At 41.4% G+C, this 18,022-nt stretch overlaps 1 protein-coding gene across 1 annotated transcript; it reads right to left on the bottom strand.

Annotated features, from left to right (window-relative positions):
• Positions 1 to 13,056: 13,056 nt before the first annotated feature.
• On the bottom strand, positions 13,057 to 15,957 carry LOC147444416 (uncharacterized). Its single transcript, XM_086527856.1, has 3 exons — positions 15,504 to 15,957; positions 15,355 to 15,436; positions 13,057 to 15,184 (listed from the first exon to the last, which is right to left on the bottom strand). Exons 1-3 carry the CDS (start codon positions 15,625 to 15,627, stop codon positions 15,070 to 15,072), a joined length of 321 nt encoding a protein of 106 aa, XP_086383982.1. The 5' UTR covers positions 15,628 to 15,957; the 3' UTR covers positions 13,057 to 15,069.
• Positions 15,958 to 18,022: the final 2,065 nt, after the last annotated feature.

Consider the following 18,022-nt stretch of genomic DNA (forward strand, 5'->3'; position numbering starts at 1 on the left):
CACATGACTCCAATCTCTCGAAAGAAAAAAGCACACACGTGCATTGTCGATTACATCTCTACTTTCTACGCTTCCTTGTGTGCACACAATTTTAAAACATAAACTTAAGAAAGGAAAACACTCCATTGTGACAAACTGCAGTTACTCCACTCACGAGAAAATGGAATTAACTTTGCTTAAATTCTCTTATGGGACCTCGGAATATGTCTTGAAGATTTTTTTTTGGTTGATGGAAAACAAACTTGAGGACATGACAACTGTTGACATGTTTTAAGATTCTCACTCCTTTTCACTACACGTGCAAGTTCCTAAGCTAACAGACCAAGCCAAATATCAAATTTTTTGGGCATTGTTTCATTACCCTAATGGATGTGAGCTAAATACTCAATAATGAGATGTTTTAATTTTGATAATTTTAATGGGCTGCTTTAATTTTGATGGAGGTATGAGAGCAAGAAAATAAAGAAGAGGGGAAGTTATGCATTGTGTTGCATATTTATATATATATATGTGTGTGTGTGTGAGTGTGTGTGTGTGTGTGTGTGTGTGTGTGTGTGTGTGTGTGTGTGAGAGAGAGAGAGAGAGAGAGAGAGAGAGAGTACACTTTTGAGAGGAAGAGAGAGAAAGAGAGGGGGTGGGAGCAGGGGATAAGGCACCATTAACGGGAGTAATTCTTCTTTCGTTGCAATCACACCAAGTGGCATAATTTGGAAAATAAGAAATAGCTTGTAGTTTTTTCACTCTCCTGTGTTGAACATAGCAATTGACACTCCTCTTAGAAAACACACATGTGCATTGGCGGGTATCCCCTTTCCTTGCTTCCAAATACCCTTGGAAAGGTGTAGTTCATTTTTTGCTAGTGTGCATGCAAATTTCTCTTTCGGTTTATTGTTCTTTGGATAATCTTTGTTATGTGGACATTATGTTGGAACATATACTTGATAGGAGAAAGCACTTGACTATGGCAAATTGTGGAGAGAAAGAGAGAGAGAGAGAGAGAGAGGGAAAGAGAGCCTACAAAAATAGAGAGATAGTTTTCTTTTTCCCTTCTGAAGAGGCTTTCAACATGCTCCTTGTGCCATCATATGGCTTTGCTCGATTCTTACATTAAGTGCAAGTAACCAAGGGCATGCTTTTGTTAGGCACTCATTTGCCTCTATCACACGAACTAGCCCATGATCTCCTCAACCTCTTCCCCAAGTTCTTTTGATGATGATGTTAATAATTTGCATGGATGCACTGATGAACTTGGAGCGATGTTTGAATCATGGATGTTGACAACAATGGTGATGAAGGTCTTAATTCCTTATGCCAAAATTGTTTGTGTTTGTCATCTTAATTGTTGTTTGTATGTTCTATAATTTGCATCGTTGATATATACATAACTATTTTGTTGCATATTGTAGTAGAGGTTTGTAAAGGCACACACCATGAAATCGGTGCATCCTCTGCAACACCTTGTGAGAAAGTCCTCGAGAGCCTGATTGGAGCTTTGTTAAGTGGCTCACTCTTGCACACCTTCCCTCTAGTCCTATTTCTTCTTCTTTGCTTGGCGTTCCACCAAAGTCTCTCAAGCAAACTTCACGGCAAGATTCTATTTCTCGAGCTCTCTTCAAGGTCAAGGAAAGCATAGGAGCTGAAGTAAGCTCCCACTTGGCTACACTCATTTATAAGGTTTCATCATAAGTTTGTTTTGGACGTGCTTTGAACTATGTGCATTGTTTGCTCCTAGCTATCAAGCTACAATGTAAATAAGAGGCTTCCACCAAAGGTGCCTTAGACTCCTTGCACCAACAAGTTGCTGCCACAACATCAATTAGCCTACTCGAGGGTGCTAGAAAAGGTGGCTTGGAGTCTTTCAACCTAGAAACTATCAATCCATCATTGTCCATAGTGCCTTTTGCACCAAACAAAATCCCTATCTTACACATTGTCGATATCTTAGAGTCTATTCCTCGCTTTGCTCTAGAGGGTTGCATACTCAACCAATATAGTACATACAAACAAAGTGCAGAAGTGGCTAAGTATACCAGGTTTTCAAAGATAGACTTAGTTGATGCACAAAATAATGACACTATTACTCTAGTAGTAAGTTATCAATTTATCCCACAATTTGTGAAGAAACTCTACATTGAAGACTACATACATGTGGAAGGTGTCACAGTGAGAAATAAAAATAAAATAGATGGTTGCACCTCACTATATGAACTCTTATTCAATTCCTCCACTCTAATTGCAAAGGCAAACCCTTTTGAGGTCACCCTCAGCTTCTTTCCTAAAGTGAAGATTCATCAGTTTTTGGATGAAGCACTCTCTCTACACACACAAGGCACACACACACATTTTGGAATACTTGCTTTTGTCGTGCTCCAAGGGCACTGTAACACTCTAAGCTTGGTGTCTCACAAGGGGAGCTAGTCATCACAGATGGGCCCAATGCTTAAGATCGAGCCACCGTAAGTACCAAAGGACTTGTTTTGCCTTTTGCTAAAACACCCATAATTATAGATCTTGATGTGTTCATGGTGCTTTTAGCTAAGCTTTGTTAATGCTAAAAAAAACGAGTACTATTCAACTATGCACACTCTTGAAAGTGGGGGTTACCCCATATTTGTGGGACAAAATACTGGCTCATTCTCTAGATGCAACAAAATTGTTTCAGTGTTGGACATCACCATTGTTACAAGTGTCCGCAATGCACAATTTAAGGAAGAGTTGAAAGCCGCATATAAAGATCAAGTCCAAGAAGTCGGCTATGGACAATAGGTAAGTGCACAATGAAACCTTATCTAAGTGGTGGAACTTTGCATGCCAAATACTCTCCTCCCTTCCTTGTGTATAGGTGAATCACATATTGTGCTTTGTAGATATAAATTATGTGTTGGGATGCGATGTTTTGTTGCATCTCTTGTGTGAACAAACTCTTCCACCTCATGTGTCAAGCCATGTGAAGAACCTCTTACAAACTTTGTGTCAAAAGACTGTCTATTTGTATAAGCCTATGTAGAGACACATTTTGCTGAATATTTGTAACCCTTTATCATTTGCAATATATCATATTTTATTGTGCAATAGTTGAGTCTCTCAAGCTCTAGACTAACCTCTCCAAGCATATTTATGCCATGAATGGCACACTAACACATCCACCTTAACCCTACAAGGCTGAAAGCAAAGGATGGTGGTACAAAAAAGGGCCAATTTTTTTTCCACCTGTTTGGTCCTTTGGAGGGAAAGTTTTGAGGCCCAAAAGTTTTGGAATTTGTATTTTTTAGCTATAATTGTATCTCAAAAATACAAGTCGTGCAGTTTCACAATGGGCGAGCCCGTGTGAGAGTAGTGGTGTAATTAGTAAATTTAGTGGTCCGAACTGTGTCCATTTGAATTGAGCGCTTTCTGCCAGCGCTTGGTCTCTCTCTCTCTCCCCCCGCAAACTCATAGCAGAGCCGCTCTCTCTCTCTCTCTCTCTCTCTCTCTCTCTCTCTCTCTCTCTCTCTCTCTCAGCATTGTAGCAGAGCTGCTATCGTGTGAGTTCTCCCACCATGAGGACCCCAAAGGCCAAGGGAGCTGCTTCCAGCACAGCATCACCTTCAACATGCAAACAGAAAGGGAAGGCAAATGAGGGAATATCCACCCATGGGAGAAGCAACAAAAAAGGTTCTTCCACCCCCGCCTCTCAACAAACAGAGCTGGAGAACAAAAGCAGTCCCAACACAAGGGCTAGTGCAAAACAGTTCAAGGCTTCTGAAATCGACTCCGAACGGACCTCACACCGTGTCGATGAGGATGAATCCCTACCAACAAGTCAAGACGTGGTAAGCTATTCATTGGAATCATGCTTGTGTTAATTAGATGGTGTAAAATTTTGAATTTAAATGTTCATTGTAAAATTTGATACCTTGGAGCATCACATTTGTAATCCATATGCATATGAGAGAAAAATTAGAAAATTAATTGGGACCATGCTATTTATCCAGCTTGCTCTATAGTATTAAGTGTATTTTTCTAGGATATTCTAGAAAAGTGGTTGTGGAGCTTCAATGTTTGTGGATAGAAAGGTTTAGCTGAGATAATGTACATGATTCTATAGTTTACTTGCTTTATGTTAGAGCTTTGTATATCATATACTAAGGATTAAAAGTGAAGTTATTGCAGACTATTATTGAAGTTTCGTGGAAATAGAGTATGGATAAATCATATTGTAAACACATTAGTTATTAGTTATTAAATGTACAGTAACAAATGTGGTACTTTGGATTTGTTTCACAATAATTTTTGATTTGTTTGACATTTCAGGTAAGAATAAAATGGAGGAGTACCCTCAACAAACCAGGTTCTGTTATATAGCAGAGGACTTGCATGAGGAGTATGGCCTTAGTCTAGAAGGGCAAACTCCCTAAGGACTTGACTGATGAGGACTTGCCATCCAAGCAGTGGTTATCTGTTTTCAAGTACAAGTTCCAAAAGAACAACAAAATTTATTTAAATCATTTGCAGCCACATCTGGCGGATGACTGCAGATTTCTATTCTCCAAAGTTTATCAGGGACCCCCTTCATGCGGTGAACTGATCACCAAATTTGCTAAGGGTTATGCGTTTGAGAAATGTGATGCTGCGAGAAAAGACCCAACAGGGCATAGAAAAGCATGGGCCCGGTTTGGGGAAGGAGTGCTACAGATGATATCATTTAGGACTGGTGGTCTTGACCAGTCCTAAATGATATGGAGGAAGCAAAATGCTTCCTCCCTTGGAACTGTCCCGCAGTCAGTTAAGAAGGCCCGCATGACTTAAAGTGGCAACAACATCTGCACAGAACCAGAGCAAGGTGTCAGAGGGGCAGTGACTGACTACCTACCTGACTTAGAGACATTGCTCCAAAGACTCCAAAAGTAGGTGTCGCATCCAGAGTCATCAAAACTAACAGACCTAAAGGCCTCTATTCAAGCAAACAAGGACCAGCTACTGGTATATGAGGGTAAAGAGGGCGTGGAGAAAAGTTTGATGGAGGATATTGATACCCTGGAGGCACGGATCGGTGTGTTGCGACAACAAATACCTATCCCTGATGAAGAGACCAAAGAGGTGGAGGCTGAGCTAGGAGCAAGTCGGCGCTTGTTACGACGGCACACGGTTTTTGAAAATATCAAGAAGCTCCAAGCTGAGGTTGAGCACCAGGAGGTATTGTATTTCTGGCTTATTGCATTGTCTACGACTGTTGAAAGTTTTTATTCTACACAAGGTTTGGTGATTTGGCATGTTTCACTTCTTGACTGGTTTATTTGCTGACATTTTTATGGGTTTTAGTAGTATCTTGGACTGGTTTGGTACTCTCTCTAACTGTTTTGGTACTTTTATTTAACACTAAGGGCAGTGTTGCAACTTTCCTTATTACTTTATGCTGCTGCTTCATTTCATTTGGTACTCATTTGAACTACTTGGTACTATATTGGTACTTCCTTGTTTCTAATTTTTGAGTCTTACACTGTACTATTTGTTTTGTTTTTAATGGCACAATCCATGGTACTTTTGGTGCTTTTCTGATCATTTGGTCTTTTTCAATTCTATTTTGGTACTGCTATGGTACATGATTCTTAGTGCTATGGTATCTTCTTTAAATGTCTTGGTACTTTCCAGTTTTTTTTTCAAAGTGGTTTGCTTATTTTTGGATTGTTTTGGTACTTTTTAAACTGATTTGGGTATTTAATCAAACACTAACTGCTATGTTCGTACTTCCCTTGTAACCTTTTGGTGCTTAGTTATTTTAATTGGTTCTCTCTTCGATCATTCTGGTATTGGCTTGAGAATTTTTGGTACTCATATAGTTTACAGATATTGTCTTGGGTGCTATGTGGCACAATCTTTGGTACTTTGGGTGCTTTTCTGTTCATTGGGTACTCTTATTTCTTATTTTGGAACTTTCTAGTTACAGTCTTATACTGTAATGTTGAGTTTGACTTGGGTACTTTTGGTGCTTGATACTGCTATGGTACTCTTGAAACATTTGGTACTTCAACCTATTTTGGTACTTCCCTTGTAACCTTTTGTGCTTCTTTATTTTATTTGGTTCTCTTTTTGACCATTTTGGTATTGCCTTGAGAATTTTTGGTACTCATATAGTCTACATATTTGCCTTGGGTGCTATGTGGCACAATCTTTGGTACTCTAGGTGCTTATCTGTTCATTGGGTAGTCTGATTACTTATTTTGGTACTTTCTAGTTACAGTCTTATACTGTAATGGTGAGTATGACTTGGGTATTTTTGGTGCTTGATACTAATTTGGTACTATTGAAACATTTGGTACTTCAACCTATTTTGGTACTTTTGGTACTTTCCTTGTAACCTTTTGTGCTTATTTATTTTATTTGGTTCTCTCTTTGACCATTTTGGCACTGTCTTGAGAATTTTGGTACTCATATAGTTTATAGATTTGCCTTGGGTGCTATGTGGCACAATCCTTGGTACTCTGGGTATTTATCTGCTCTTTGGATAGTCTGATTACTTATTTTGGTACTTTCTAGTTACTGTCTTATACTGTAATATTGAGTATGACTTGGGTACTTTTGGTGCTTGAAACTGCTCTGGTATTGTTGAAACTTTTGGTACTTCTGGTATTTCTAGTACCTTGATATTACATTGGTATTTTCTTCTAATAATGTTTTCTTTGCTAATTGTTTTATTTGGTACTGTCTTGGTTCTATTTTGTAACTATTGCAATAATATTTTGGTACTGCATGTATTATTCCTTGCTAGCAGTCAATTTTGGTATTGTTTTGGTGCCTGTTGGGTACTGTTTTGTTCTATTTTGGTACTCTTTCAATTATTTTTTGCTATTGCATCTGTTCTTCCATTCATCTTGGTTGTTTTGGTAAGTAAATTATGAGAGCATTCTGTTTTGAGAGAGTATGCCAGGCTCTACAACGAGTCCCTGGAAACCCAAGACCAGTACGAATTTGTAAGCAAGCTCTCTGCTGATGTGAAGAGAGGGATGACTCACACGTTGACTCCAAGGCCTCATGTTGTGGACCCTGAAAACACAATACATGTGTTTGGTTCTTGTGTTGCCTGTGGGGAGGCTTTGGAGGCTTCTTACGTGGTTGCTACCTTCATGCTTCACTCCAGGATTCAGTACCATCCACTGTGTTTTGCAGGTGTATTGAGAATGAAAGATACGTGCATGAAGGCACTTTGCAACACTGCAATCCCTTCGGAGGCGAAGGCCTGGATTTCAGGGAGGTCATTATTGAAGAGTAAGTGGGGTGTTTGTGCTGGACACTACATGCTTATAATATTAGTTGAATTTATGATCTAATCTTCTCTTTCATCTTTGTGTATATGTAGGGAGAGGATCTTTCGGTGCGGACACCCCTGACAACACCAACACCCCTGTGGATCAGAAGGATCTTCCTGGATACGGCAAGTCAGATGCCAGTCACATGTTCTAGGAAGATCCTTATAAGTCAGTGCATGAAGTACTGCATGACATTGGAGCCAACACGATGGAAGGCAAAAAGGGCAAGCCTGCTCTAGACTCCAGTTTGGAGGAAGATAACACTAAAGCCGAAGCGCAGGAAAGCCAGCAAGGCCCTAATGCCAGCACAGTGGAAGGGAAAGGGTCTGAGGCTGGTGTGGGCTCTGGTATGGATAAAGCTAAACTGAAAACTGAAGTGCAGGAGAAGGATAAACAGGAAAGCGAACCAATTGAGGAAGTTGATGACATAGAGATAGAGCTAGGCAAGAAGAACAACGCAAAAATTTAGGCTGATGAGGAGGTGGCAGTAGAAGTTCCCTCGGTGGCCGAGTGTTTGGATGCAACTCCAAAGTATGTAGAGGAGAAGGTAGGCAGAAAGACGAGGCAGTAGGCAAAGAGTGAGGCGGAACTTGCTGACAGTGCGAAGGAGGCGAAACCTGTCGAGGGTGCGAAGGAGGCTGTGAAAGAGTATGGCACGGAGGAGGCAGCTTATTTTGCGGAGGAGACGAAAGCCATGGAGGAGGCCGAAGGTGTGGGGCAGGCGACAAACTTAGAAACAAGTTATAACATTGACTGTGCCACACTCTCCGAACTCTTCCTTATAAAATGTAAAAAGCGCCCCAAAGGTCGTGGTCTCAAGCTGCGAACCTCCAAGAATTAGCTATTTAGCAGCATTTTGTACCTGCTTCTGGCTTATTATGAAATACGATCCCATTTTGCGTTTTTCAATGTTTGGTGTCATGTCAGTCAGATGTTAATGTGTCCGTTCCTTCTTATGTCATGCTGTCAACACTTGGTAACCTTTAATGGTGCTAAATGTCCACACTTTCTATTGCCAAAAGGCTGGGTGTTCCTTTACTCATTTTGCTTTGTGGTACTTCAGTGAGGGACAGGTGGTGGCTAAATAAAAAGCGACCAGATACATCAATGCCGCTGGACGTAAAGGCGAGCACTAAACGCCTTGTCATTCTGGATGTGAATGGAGTTTTGTTGAAGGATTGTCATGAAGAACCCGAAGATTTGTGGAAAATCCCATTTCCAGAGGGATGTAGGCCCCCATGCGTGCAGGTCTCCCGACACAAATACTGCGTGGTCAGACCTGATGCGGAGGATTTCATCCTTAGCCTGAGGAGGCAATGCGACGTGATGCTTTGGTCCTGTAGCCAAAGACACAATCTGATGACCATACTGCATGCTTGCTTCCCTAAGTTGATGAAGATGCAAAGTCTCTTTTTAGGTATGAATCCCTTAACTTCCAAACTGGTTTGGCTGATTTTGGTACTTATCTACCTTTGCTACTAATTTGTACATATTTGGTACTATTGGTTCTTTTTGTACTATTTGGTACTATCGTGTATAGGATTTGGTACTGTTTGTACAAATTGATACTGTCCACACAATTTTGGTAATGTTAGCACAATTTGGTACTGTTTGCACAATTGGGTACTATTTGTTTCTTTTGGTTCTTTTTGGTTAATTTTATTCATTTTGGTCCTTTGGTACATTTGGTACTTTTGGTACTGTTTGCACAACTTGATACTATCCATACAACCTGGTACTATTTTCACAGCTTACTTTGGTACTTTGGTATTGTTATGTAGAGAACTTGCTATTTTTCTTTTTTTGGTGATTTAAGTCCTTTGGTACTTTGGTACTGTTATGTACAGAACTTGCTGTTTTTCAAACTATGGTGATTTAAGTCCTTTGGTACTTTGGTACTGTTATGTACAGAACTTGCTGTTTTTCTTTTTTTTTGGTGATTTAAGTCCTTTGGTACTTTGGTACTGTTATGTACAGAACTTGCTGTTTTTCAGACTTTGGTGATTAAGTCCTTTGGTACTTTTGGTACTTTGATACTTTGGTGCTTTGGTACTGTTATGTACAGAACTTGTTGTTGTTTTTCAGACTTTGGTACTCTGAACTGTATACCTGCTCTAACAACTTAGTTTACTTGACACATATATTTTTGACCAGTCCCATTGTGAAAAATGGGCTTCCTCTATAAAGGATGTGGCAGGCCTTTTGGGGCAGTTCAGCGACAAGCCCATTTTCCTGAAGCTCCTGTGAATAGTTTGGCGCAAGCATCCTTGATTTAATGAAGCCAACACGCTCCTTGTGGACGACACAAGATACAAATCATTGAAGAACGATTATGAGTCGTGCTACTGCATTCAGACATATGAGCCAAAATATTACGATCCGAACAAGCCGAAGTATCTCATGGATGTCATTCTGCCATGGATCACAGGATGGCTAGATGAGAAATTCCCCACCGCTTATAGCTGGCGCACACCCCTGTTTGATGTAGAGGACGACATCTCCTTGTATGTTGCTGACTACTTTGTATCTTTAGAAGGGTACTCGTACCGGTTTGACCTCCCTGATGTGTAAAAGATTCTGTAAAAGACTGGTATTTTCATGTAATAAGAAATTATTGCTGGGCATGAACCTTCATCTGCAAAAGTTTTACGCATGCACTTAATTTTTCTGCACGTGATCTTTTTCTTGCCACTTCTTTGGTAAATTTTCTGTTGCTATTTGCATGTGAAGCCTAAATAAGCAGAAATATCAAATAACCCACGAGCATTGATTACTCCTTCCCACTTTAATTTCTGTCCCATTGATAACTAAACCTGGATTCTTGCACCTGCCTAAGATATTTTCAACCATATTAAAGTATCCTGCTATCAAACAAGGATTAGGCAGTCTGGCTATCAAATTTGGTACTACAAGAGTCAGCTGAAAACAAATTAGCAAGTACACACTACTGATCACAAGTAAGATTCTATTCAAGATAATTACAATTGTTGCTGCCAGTGGCTAGACTTGTAGTTGGGGTTTACACTGTACGGCTCCCCTCGTGGTCACTCCCTTTGTCATATGGCATACTGTTGTAGATATTTTCATATATCTCTGAGGATAGTTTAAAATGGTTATGCAGGCCCGGTTTGACCTCCATGGGGAACCGTATGAATCTAACAAGATGGGAGTAGATCATGACCGATGGTTTCTCATTCAATAGGGTATAAGTATCAAATTTGCCCTCAACCAGGGCATAGTACAAACCCTCAACCAGAATTTCACCCTTTACGATCTTGTTATGCCAAAGGTCCTTCAGTACTCTTGGTGCCTGGTACATGGTTTTGGTGCACTTTAGAAGGTAGAATTCCTCTTTCTCCTCGGCTGCTTTCACTGCAAAGTTATCCCCAATGGACAGTAATTGGCTCAGCACCTTAGGGTCTCCTTCATACATAGGCATGGTTAAATCCACACTCACTTGGGAGGAAAGCAGATCATTGTAGTTCTCCTCATCATCCTCGTCCTCATCACTACCTACTTGTACAGACTCTGTCAATGGCTCAATGGAGAGATATTTCCATTCTTCAGTGCGCTGCTTATTATTGCATCTCCTCCATTGTCCATGCACACAAGGATCACAAAAGCAAGACAGCGTCCGAAAACGCACATCGCATGGATTGTGTGTTGAGTAACCGTCAACACACTGGAATGACCCTGCAATTGGTTTGCAGTCCCATAATGGAGAATGCAACACATCATTCGATGAAACCAACCAGAAGACCCTTCTTGTGCTGGCACCCCCACCTTCCCTCGCTGTGTTAAACCTCGCCTTAAGAAAATTGACCACATCAGCCGCACACTTCATGGGCCAACCATCGGGCTTTAGCTCCTCATGCGTCAAGGTTCTCTTGATAACAACACCTACACCAGCATGCTCTCCTTTTCCATGTCCTGAAGTGAAGAAGTTGTGCATCATATGCAATCCTGTCAATTGATAATACCTGGCTACAAAGTAGTATGGTCGTTGTGCCTTGAACTATGAAGCGGCACCATCTGACCAAACCCAATGATAACGGAAACACTGTCCTTGTTGTTTCATCCAACTGTCATGCAAGAGAAAACAATGCTGAACAAAGAGCGTGTCATGGAGCTTATCGTCTGATATGTAAAAATGCAGAGTCTTCTCAATGGCTCCTACTGAATTTCTGATATAAGAGATGTGCACACGTATTGTGACCTGTGTTGACCACCAATGCAAGGACTGAATCTCATTCTGCACTTTAAAGCTGTAATTCTGTGAAAAATCAACAACAAAAACCACAACGTCGCTTGGAAACTTTAGCAAGCAGTCTTTAAATTGTTGGGCCTGCCACCTAAAAACAAAGTTGTGCTTGACAAAGCTTTTCAGATGATCTGAAAAAAGATGAATGAAAGTTGCACTTTTCATCCTTTCCACGACCAACTCCTCTCTCTTCTTCTCGTTTCCTTCAGCATTAACCTGTCCAATATCCACATCCTTAAATATCTTAACAATCACCTCCGTGCTATCTGCTGTAATCTCGTCTGGGCAGAATGACAACTTCCTTACACCACTTCTCGGGCACTCTCCCAGCAAGCATCTTTATGCATGATATTCATGATCCTTAGGGCGAGGGCACAATATGAAATCCAGTAAGATACTTATGTGCTGAAAAAATGCTTGGTTTGCAGAACACTCACCTACTTCACACTATGTACCACAAATGGAGCATGTACATGGATGTTCCTTTGCGTGATGCCCAAACTTGTTCTAGCGCATTTGATTGAAAGCATCCCTGAAGTATACCATCTGGATATGGTAAATACAGCAGCAAGTATAGCGCTCCTTTAATTTTTGGACAAAGAATGGCTTGAGTGTCTCAAAGGACCTAAGTGACAACTCCACCGCATGATACTTGCTTTTGAATCTTTTGTAGAGCTCCACCTATATACAAAATTTGATCCACATTGGAGCTCAGAATTTACTATAAAACAACAAATCACCAAAGTAGTTTACAGTACCAAAATTAACAATGTAAACCACCAACTCATTCTAAAATACCAAATTTGGCACTGTATTGCTAGATTTCAGGCTATAGTACCAAATTAAGCGCAGAAAAGCACCAAACTGGATTGATAGTACCAAATTGGATTCATAGTTCCAAAGTGGGTACATTTCTGTACATTGCATAGAACCAGCCTGTATTCATAGGACCAAGCAGGGTCCATAGTACCAAATTATGTACATTGCAAAGTACCAACCGAATCCATAGTACAAAACAGGGTACCTACTACCAAATTCAGTACATTGCATGGTACCAGTCTGAATTCAGAGTACCAAACAAGATCCCTAGTACCAAGTTTTGTACATTGCATGGTACTAGCCTGAGTTCATAGTACCAAGCAGGATCTCTAGTACCAAATTCTGTACGTTGCATGGTACCAACTTGAATTCATAGTACCAAACCTAGTACCAAACAGGATCCCTAATACCAAATTCTGTACATTGCATGGTACCAGTCTGAATTCATAGTACCAAACATGATCCCCAGTACCAGATTCTCTGCATTGCATGGTACCAGGCTAAATTCATAGTACCCAAAAGGATCATTAGTACCAAATACTGTACATTGCATAGTACTAGCTTGAATTCATAGTACCAAAAAGGATCCCTAGTACCAAATCTTGTACATTGCATAGTACTAGCTTGAATTCATAGTACCAAAAAGAATCCCTAGTACCAAATCCTATACATTGCATAGTACCAGCTTGAATTCATAGTATCCAACAGTATCCCTAGTACCAAATTCTGTACATTGCATAGTACCAGCCTAAATTCACAGTATCAAACAGGATTCCTAGTGCCAAAGTGGGTACATGTCTGTACCCTGCATAGTACCAATTTGGAAACCTAGTACCAATTTGGGTACTTTTTTGTATACTGCAAAGCTACAAAATGGATCCATAGTTCCAAAATAACAACTTTCCAGATACAAAAAAGTACCTAATTGGGACTGTGCATCTTTACTTTGGAGCATTTCTACCAAACAATGGTACTATGCATCTGTTTGGTACTATTCAGAATCTAGAGAAGCTTCAAATTGGATACTACTGAGGTAGGAATTGGTACCAGAATGATACCAAGTTTGGCATGCTGGGAATTGGTCAAATTTTGGCATGCTGGAAATGTTACTATGGAGCTGAGTATTCGTACAATGATTGTTGGCTAACAAGTTGTGGTATTCTGTGTTAATCCAAGAGTAAAAAGGCGAGCAAGGATTACAGTGTGGGCAACACATATTACCTGAGAATCATCTAGAAGATGTATGGGATGTTTGATGACACATTGCCTCGATCCTGTGGTTACAGATATCCTTTTTGTTAGGAGAAACTCTTGTCTCGGATTTCCAGAAAGCGGCCACCAAATCTCTAGTTTCGATTGTGATACTTGTATGTAGAGGCAACTGTTTGTGACAAGCACTAAGTGGCAACACTTCATCCTCATCTTTCATTCCCACTCGACTGCTTGCTGCCGCTATATTACATCGATGAACACCCAAGGCAGCAACAATTTTGGACTGGTTCACAGTGGTTATGCTCTGATCACCATTGTTCAGTATCATCGTCAAAAAGGTTCTCTTCACAAAAAGCTCAGTTGAAGAGTGGGGAACTTTCAGCTGAGTCAATGTGTTGCGAATGTCGGAAAGAAGACTCGATTGCACATCCGAACTCCTCAACTTGGAAAATGGCTGATGATGCATGAGCTGCTCTAGAATTTCTTGTTGTTCTAGTGTTGTTAGTCCTTGGATGTGCCGACGCCAACATCTAGCCATGGCTTTGCATATACTGTTCCTTGATTTGGTTGTAGCAAGTTCAACTCTCTTAGCAGGGTTGCGCTCCTTGTGTCGTTGCTCACACTTCTTTTGTGCCCAATAGTCCCGCAAAAATACTTGGTTGCTGACAGGTTCATGAATGCTTGTGGTTTCCATCATAGCACCCTCTGTAGATGCATGTACCCCTGACTCGAGATAGGTGAAGGAATCACGCTCAGTATCCATCGTCATCTCTGACGATATATGGCTGTATGGTGAGAGAGAGAGAGAGAGGGTGGACGGGAAGGGTGGGTGCTCCACAGAGAACAAAACAGAGAATGTGTGTGTGTGTGTGTGTGTGTGTGTGTGTGTGTGTGTGTGTGTGTGTGTGAGAGAGAGAGAGAGAGAGAGAGAGAGAGAGAGAGAGAGAGAGCCAGCCGAATCTCCTTTCCCACTTCTTGCATCCACATCGTTTATCTGCTATAACCCGTTTCGAGAAAAAAGAATAAAGTAGAGTAAATCATAAAGCCTCTAAGAAATTGATTTATTTTTTTCTCATTTTTGTTCAATTTTGCATCTTTTACTTGGGTCTGATTCTCCTTACCACACCCACCAAACCTAGGTGGTGTCAAGGACAACCAATTTTGTACCACCATCCCTTGCTTTCAGCCACAACTAGTATCAGACCATGGCGTGTGATTAGCACCTCCTAATCACCATTCCATGACCCTAAGTTAGATTAAGGGATAAATTATCCCTGTTAGATCCATTAGCTTCTCTTTCGCTAATTGATCGATTGAATTACCTTGCAGAGCAATTTTGTAAACTAATAATTGTCATTAGTAAAATATCTCCCTTGCATCAAAATTTTTTTCTCGCATTTTATTTTAGTTTTTTTTCTCTCTTCCTTTGTAAATAATTAGGCCACCAAGCCATAACTAATAAGTTTCTTCCATAACTAATAAGTTTCTTCTTCAAGTGGAAGGTTTTCGGGCAAACCTTTTTACTTGGTCGAGATGTTGCCAAATTTCTTTGTGAACAACCGCCAAGTGGAAGAGTTTGGGCACCTGTGGCTTTTCCATGCGTGGCCTAGTGGCTCAACTTGCTCACACCAACTATTCACTGCTGCTCACAAGATAAGCGGCCTTCTTAGTTGCAAGTAGTAGTCCTAAGTTTGCGTGCACCATCGACAGTCAACACCATTACCGTGCAACTCTACCCTTTCAACAACATATTCAGATTGTTACTTGTGTGTGTACCAATCTCTGCAATCTCCAATTTGTGCCCTTCCATGCCATATTCCTCTTCTCAGATCGCGGTACCAAGTGCACCGACTTTGACCTGCTGCAGCTCAGCTCTATCTTGCAGATTGCTCACGGCCTTGAAGGAGAGTCCGCCTACTACATACCCGCAATTTCAATCTCGTCCCTCCTCAGTGCCATTAGCCCTACCAGTACTCCATCCTCAATAATCGAGACCCCAATTGCAGCGTCAACTTCACTTGCACCACTACCTCTGCAAATGCCGCCCATCCTGCTTCGCTTTCCCTTCTCGGCATCATCAGGCAGCCTCGCTCACCGTGGTGAACCCGATGTGAACCTTGGTGGACTCAGCCCCCTTTAACCCCTGACTCAGGCACCAGCACCCTCAGCCCGCCGGCCCTACCCGTCTGGTGATCCCCTCCCAAAACTCACAACACATGCACCCTGCTTGCTAAGCTTTAGCTTCACGTGGTCTGCCTATTGCCATCAACATGCCCTATAGCTCTCGCTTGACGGCCAAAAGGCACACCTCGCCACCCATCACCGATAAAGCTACTGTTTTTTTGATGGTATTAAAGGCAACATCGATAATAGACATCCACACACCAACTAGTGGTGCGCTATGGAGCTGCTTTGCTCATCGTCATCGTCATCGTCATCTTGCTGGCCCGCACACTTGCAGCTTTTGACCCCACCTGCCTCGTCGACATCTGTAGTAGCTCTATATTCGCCATTTTTTTGTTTTTTTAGCACCAAGCATTAAAAAAAAACAAATAGAGGCCTAGGTTTCAAAACTATTTGGAGCCATCAACGAGAGCTACCTCAGTTGGTAGAGCGAGAGCCCCTTGAGTCAAAGGTCTTGGGTTCAAATCCCCTTGACAACTCACATGACATGTAGCTTTAGGAGCTGTTCCACTAGTCCAAATGGTGGATTGGCCACCCTAACCCGACTGGGATGACTCACCTTAAGAATCGGATTGCCTCCACCTACGGGGGTTGGGTGTGTGTGTTGTAATTTCAAAGTTCTACTTGGGTTCAAATCCCCTTGACAACTCACATGACATGTAGCTTTAGGAGCTGTTCCACTAGTCCAAATGGTGGATTGGCCACCCTAACCCGACTGGGATGACTCACCTTAAGAATCGGATTGCCTCCACCTACGGGGGTTGGGTGTGTGTGTTGTAATTTCAAAGTTCTACTCTCTCTCAAAAAAGAAAAAACTATTTGGAGTTGTAAATCTCTCATCCAGCCTAAGCTAGCTACAATTCCCACGGCCAAAAACTTTTGCACCTCGACACGGTAGAAAGGTCCTTCCCATAATCTCCATCTTAGCCTTGTCCCACAAGCTTCACTCTCCTCCAAAGCTACCAAATTAGCACACCACTTATGGAAAGGCACCAAACCGAGCTATGTATGCCAAATTTGTGCACCACTAGAACATCACAATTCATATGTATGTGTAAACTAGTGCATTCTATGTATTGTACCCCATTCGCCATGGAGATTGCATCTTTGTCAGCACGGACCAACAACATGAATGAAGAAAATCAACATAACCATATAGACGATGAACAAAGAACCACATAGATGATGCTCATGACATCCAGATGAAGGGATAGTCGTTAGGAACCTTTCTCCAACATCTACAAAATAATCCTTTTTGCATAGCTCAAATAATTTGAGGCCTTTTTCCCACGTGGTTTTTCCCTTCACTAGACATATTGTGCAATTATGTCTACCTTTGCCTTCTTAAAAACATCAACGACAACAACAATAGCATCACAATGTGGTAGAACAACGACAAATTTACAACAAGTTTTGTAGTATGTGGAAGAGAAAATCCTCCAACAAACAACAACCAAAAATGTGGATAAACATTCTCTCTTGTGTACCTTACCCTCTATTTTTGCCAGGGGAGGCTTGTGTATGCATACACCCTGATGTTTTGTGTGCCTACACTCTTTGTGTCTGGGGGAGGCAACTTTGTGTTCAAGGGGAGGCTAGTGAATTGTGTGCCCCACCCTAGTGTATTTTGAGGGGATGATTGTGTGAGTGATATGAAACCAAAACCCACAAGGGGTGTGTTGTTGGGACGCAAGGTTTTGTTGCATCTCTTGTGTGAACAAACTCTTCCACCTCATGTGTCAAGCCATGTGAAGAACCTCTTACAACCTTTGTGTAAAAACTAGCCACTTGTATTTGTGCATAGGTAGCCACATATTGTGCTCATGTATCGGTTACCATATACATGTGGTAGTGATGTGTGTGAACACACTAGGACTACCGGGGCATTTTTTCCTCTTTAGGAGGTTTTTTCCCCCGTGCATTATATATACGCCCATCACTCTAGGGCTATTCATCTTTCCAATGCACACTAAGTAACACACTCTCTATTGTGTGCCTTGAGCTTCCTTCGTCTTCTCCAAGCCGTGTGTGTTTCTCTGCAACCCTAATTCCAACAATTGGTATCAGAGCAGGTCACGTCCTCCCGGGCTTAGTCGCCAGCTGCTCTATCACACGCCTGCTTACTTTCTCCGATTTCAGTGAGCTTTGGTCTGCTCAGATTTTTGATTTGCGCTCATTTTGGCCTTCGTTTCCACTACAAGCAATACTGCACAGGCTATTTCATCATTTTGTGTAGAATTTCTGCCAGTGCCGTTTTCTG

This window comes from Adiantum capillus-veneris, chromosome 13 (genome assembly GCF_014529385.1).
Source record: "Adiantum capillus-veneris isolate H3 chromosome 13, ASM1452938v2, whole genome shotgun sequence".
In the NCBI taxonomy this organism is placed as follows: Eukaryota; Viridiplantae; Streptophyta; class Polypodiopsida; order Polypodiales; family Pteridaceae; genus Adiantum; species Adiantum capillus-veneris.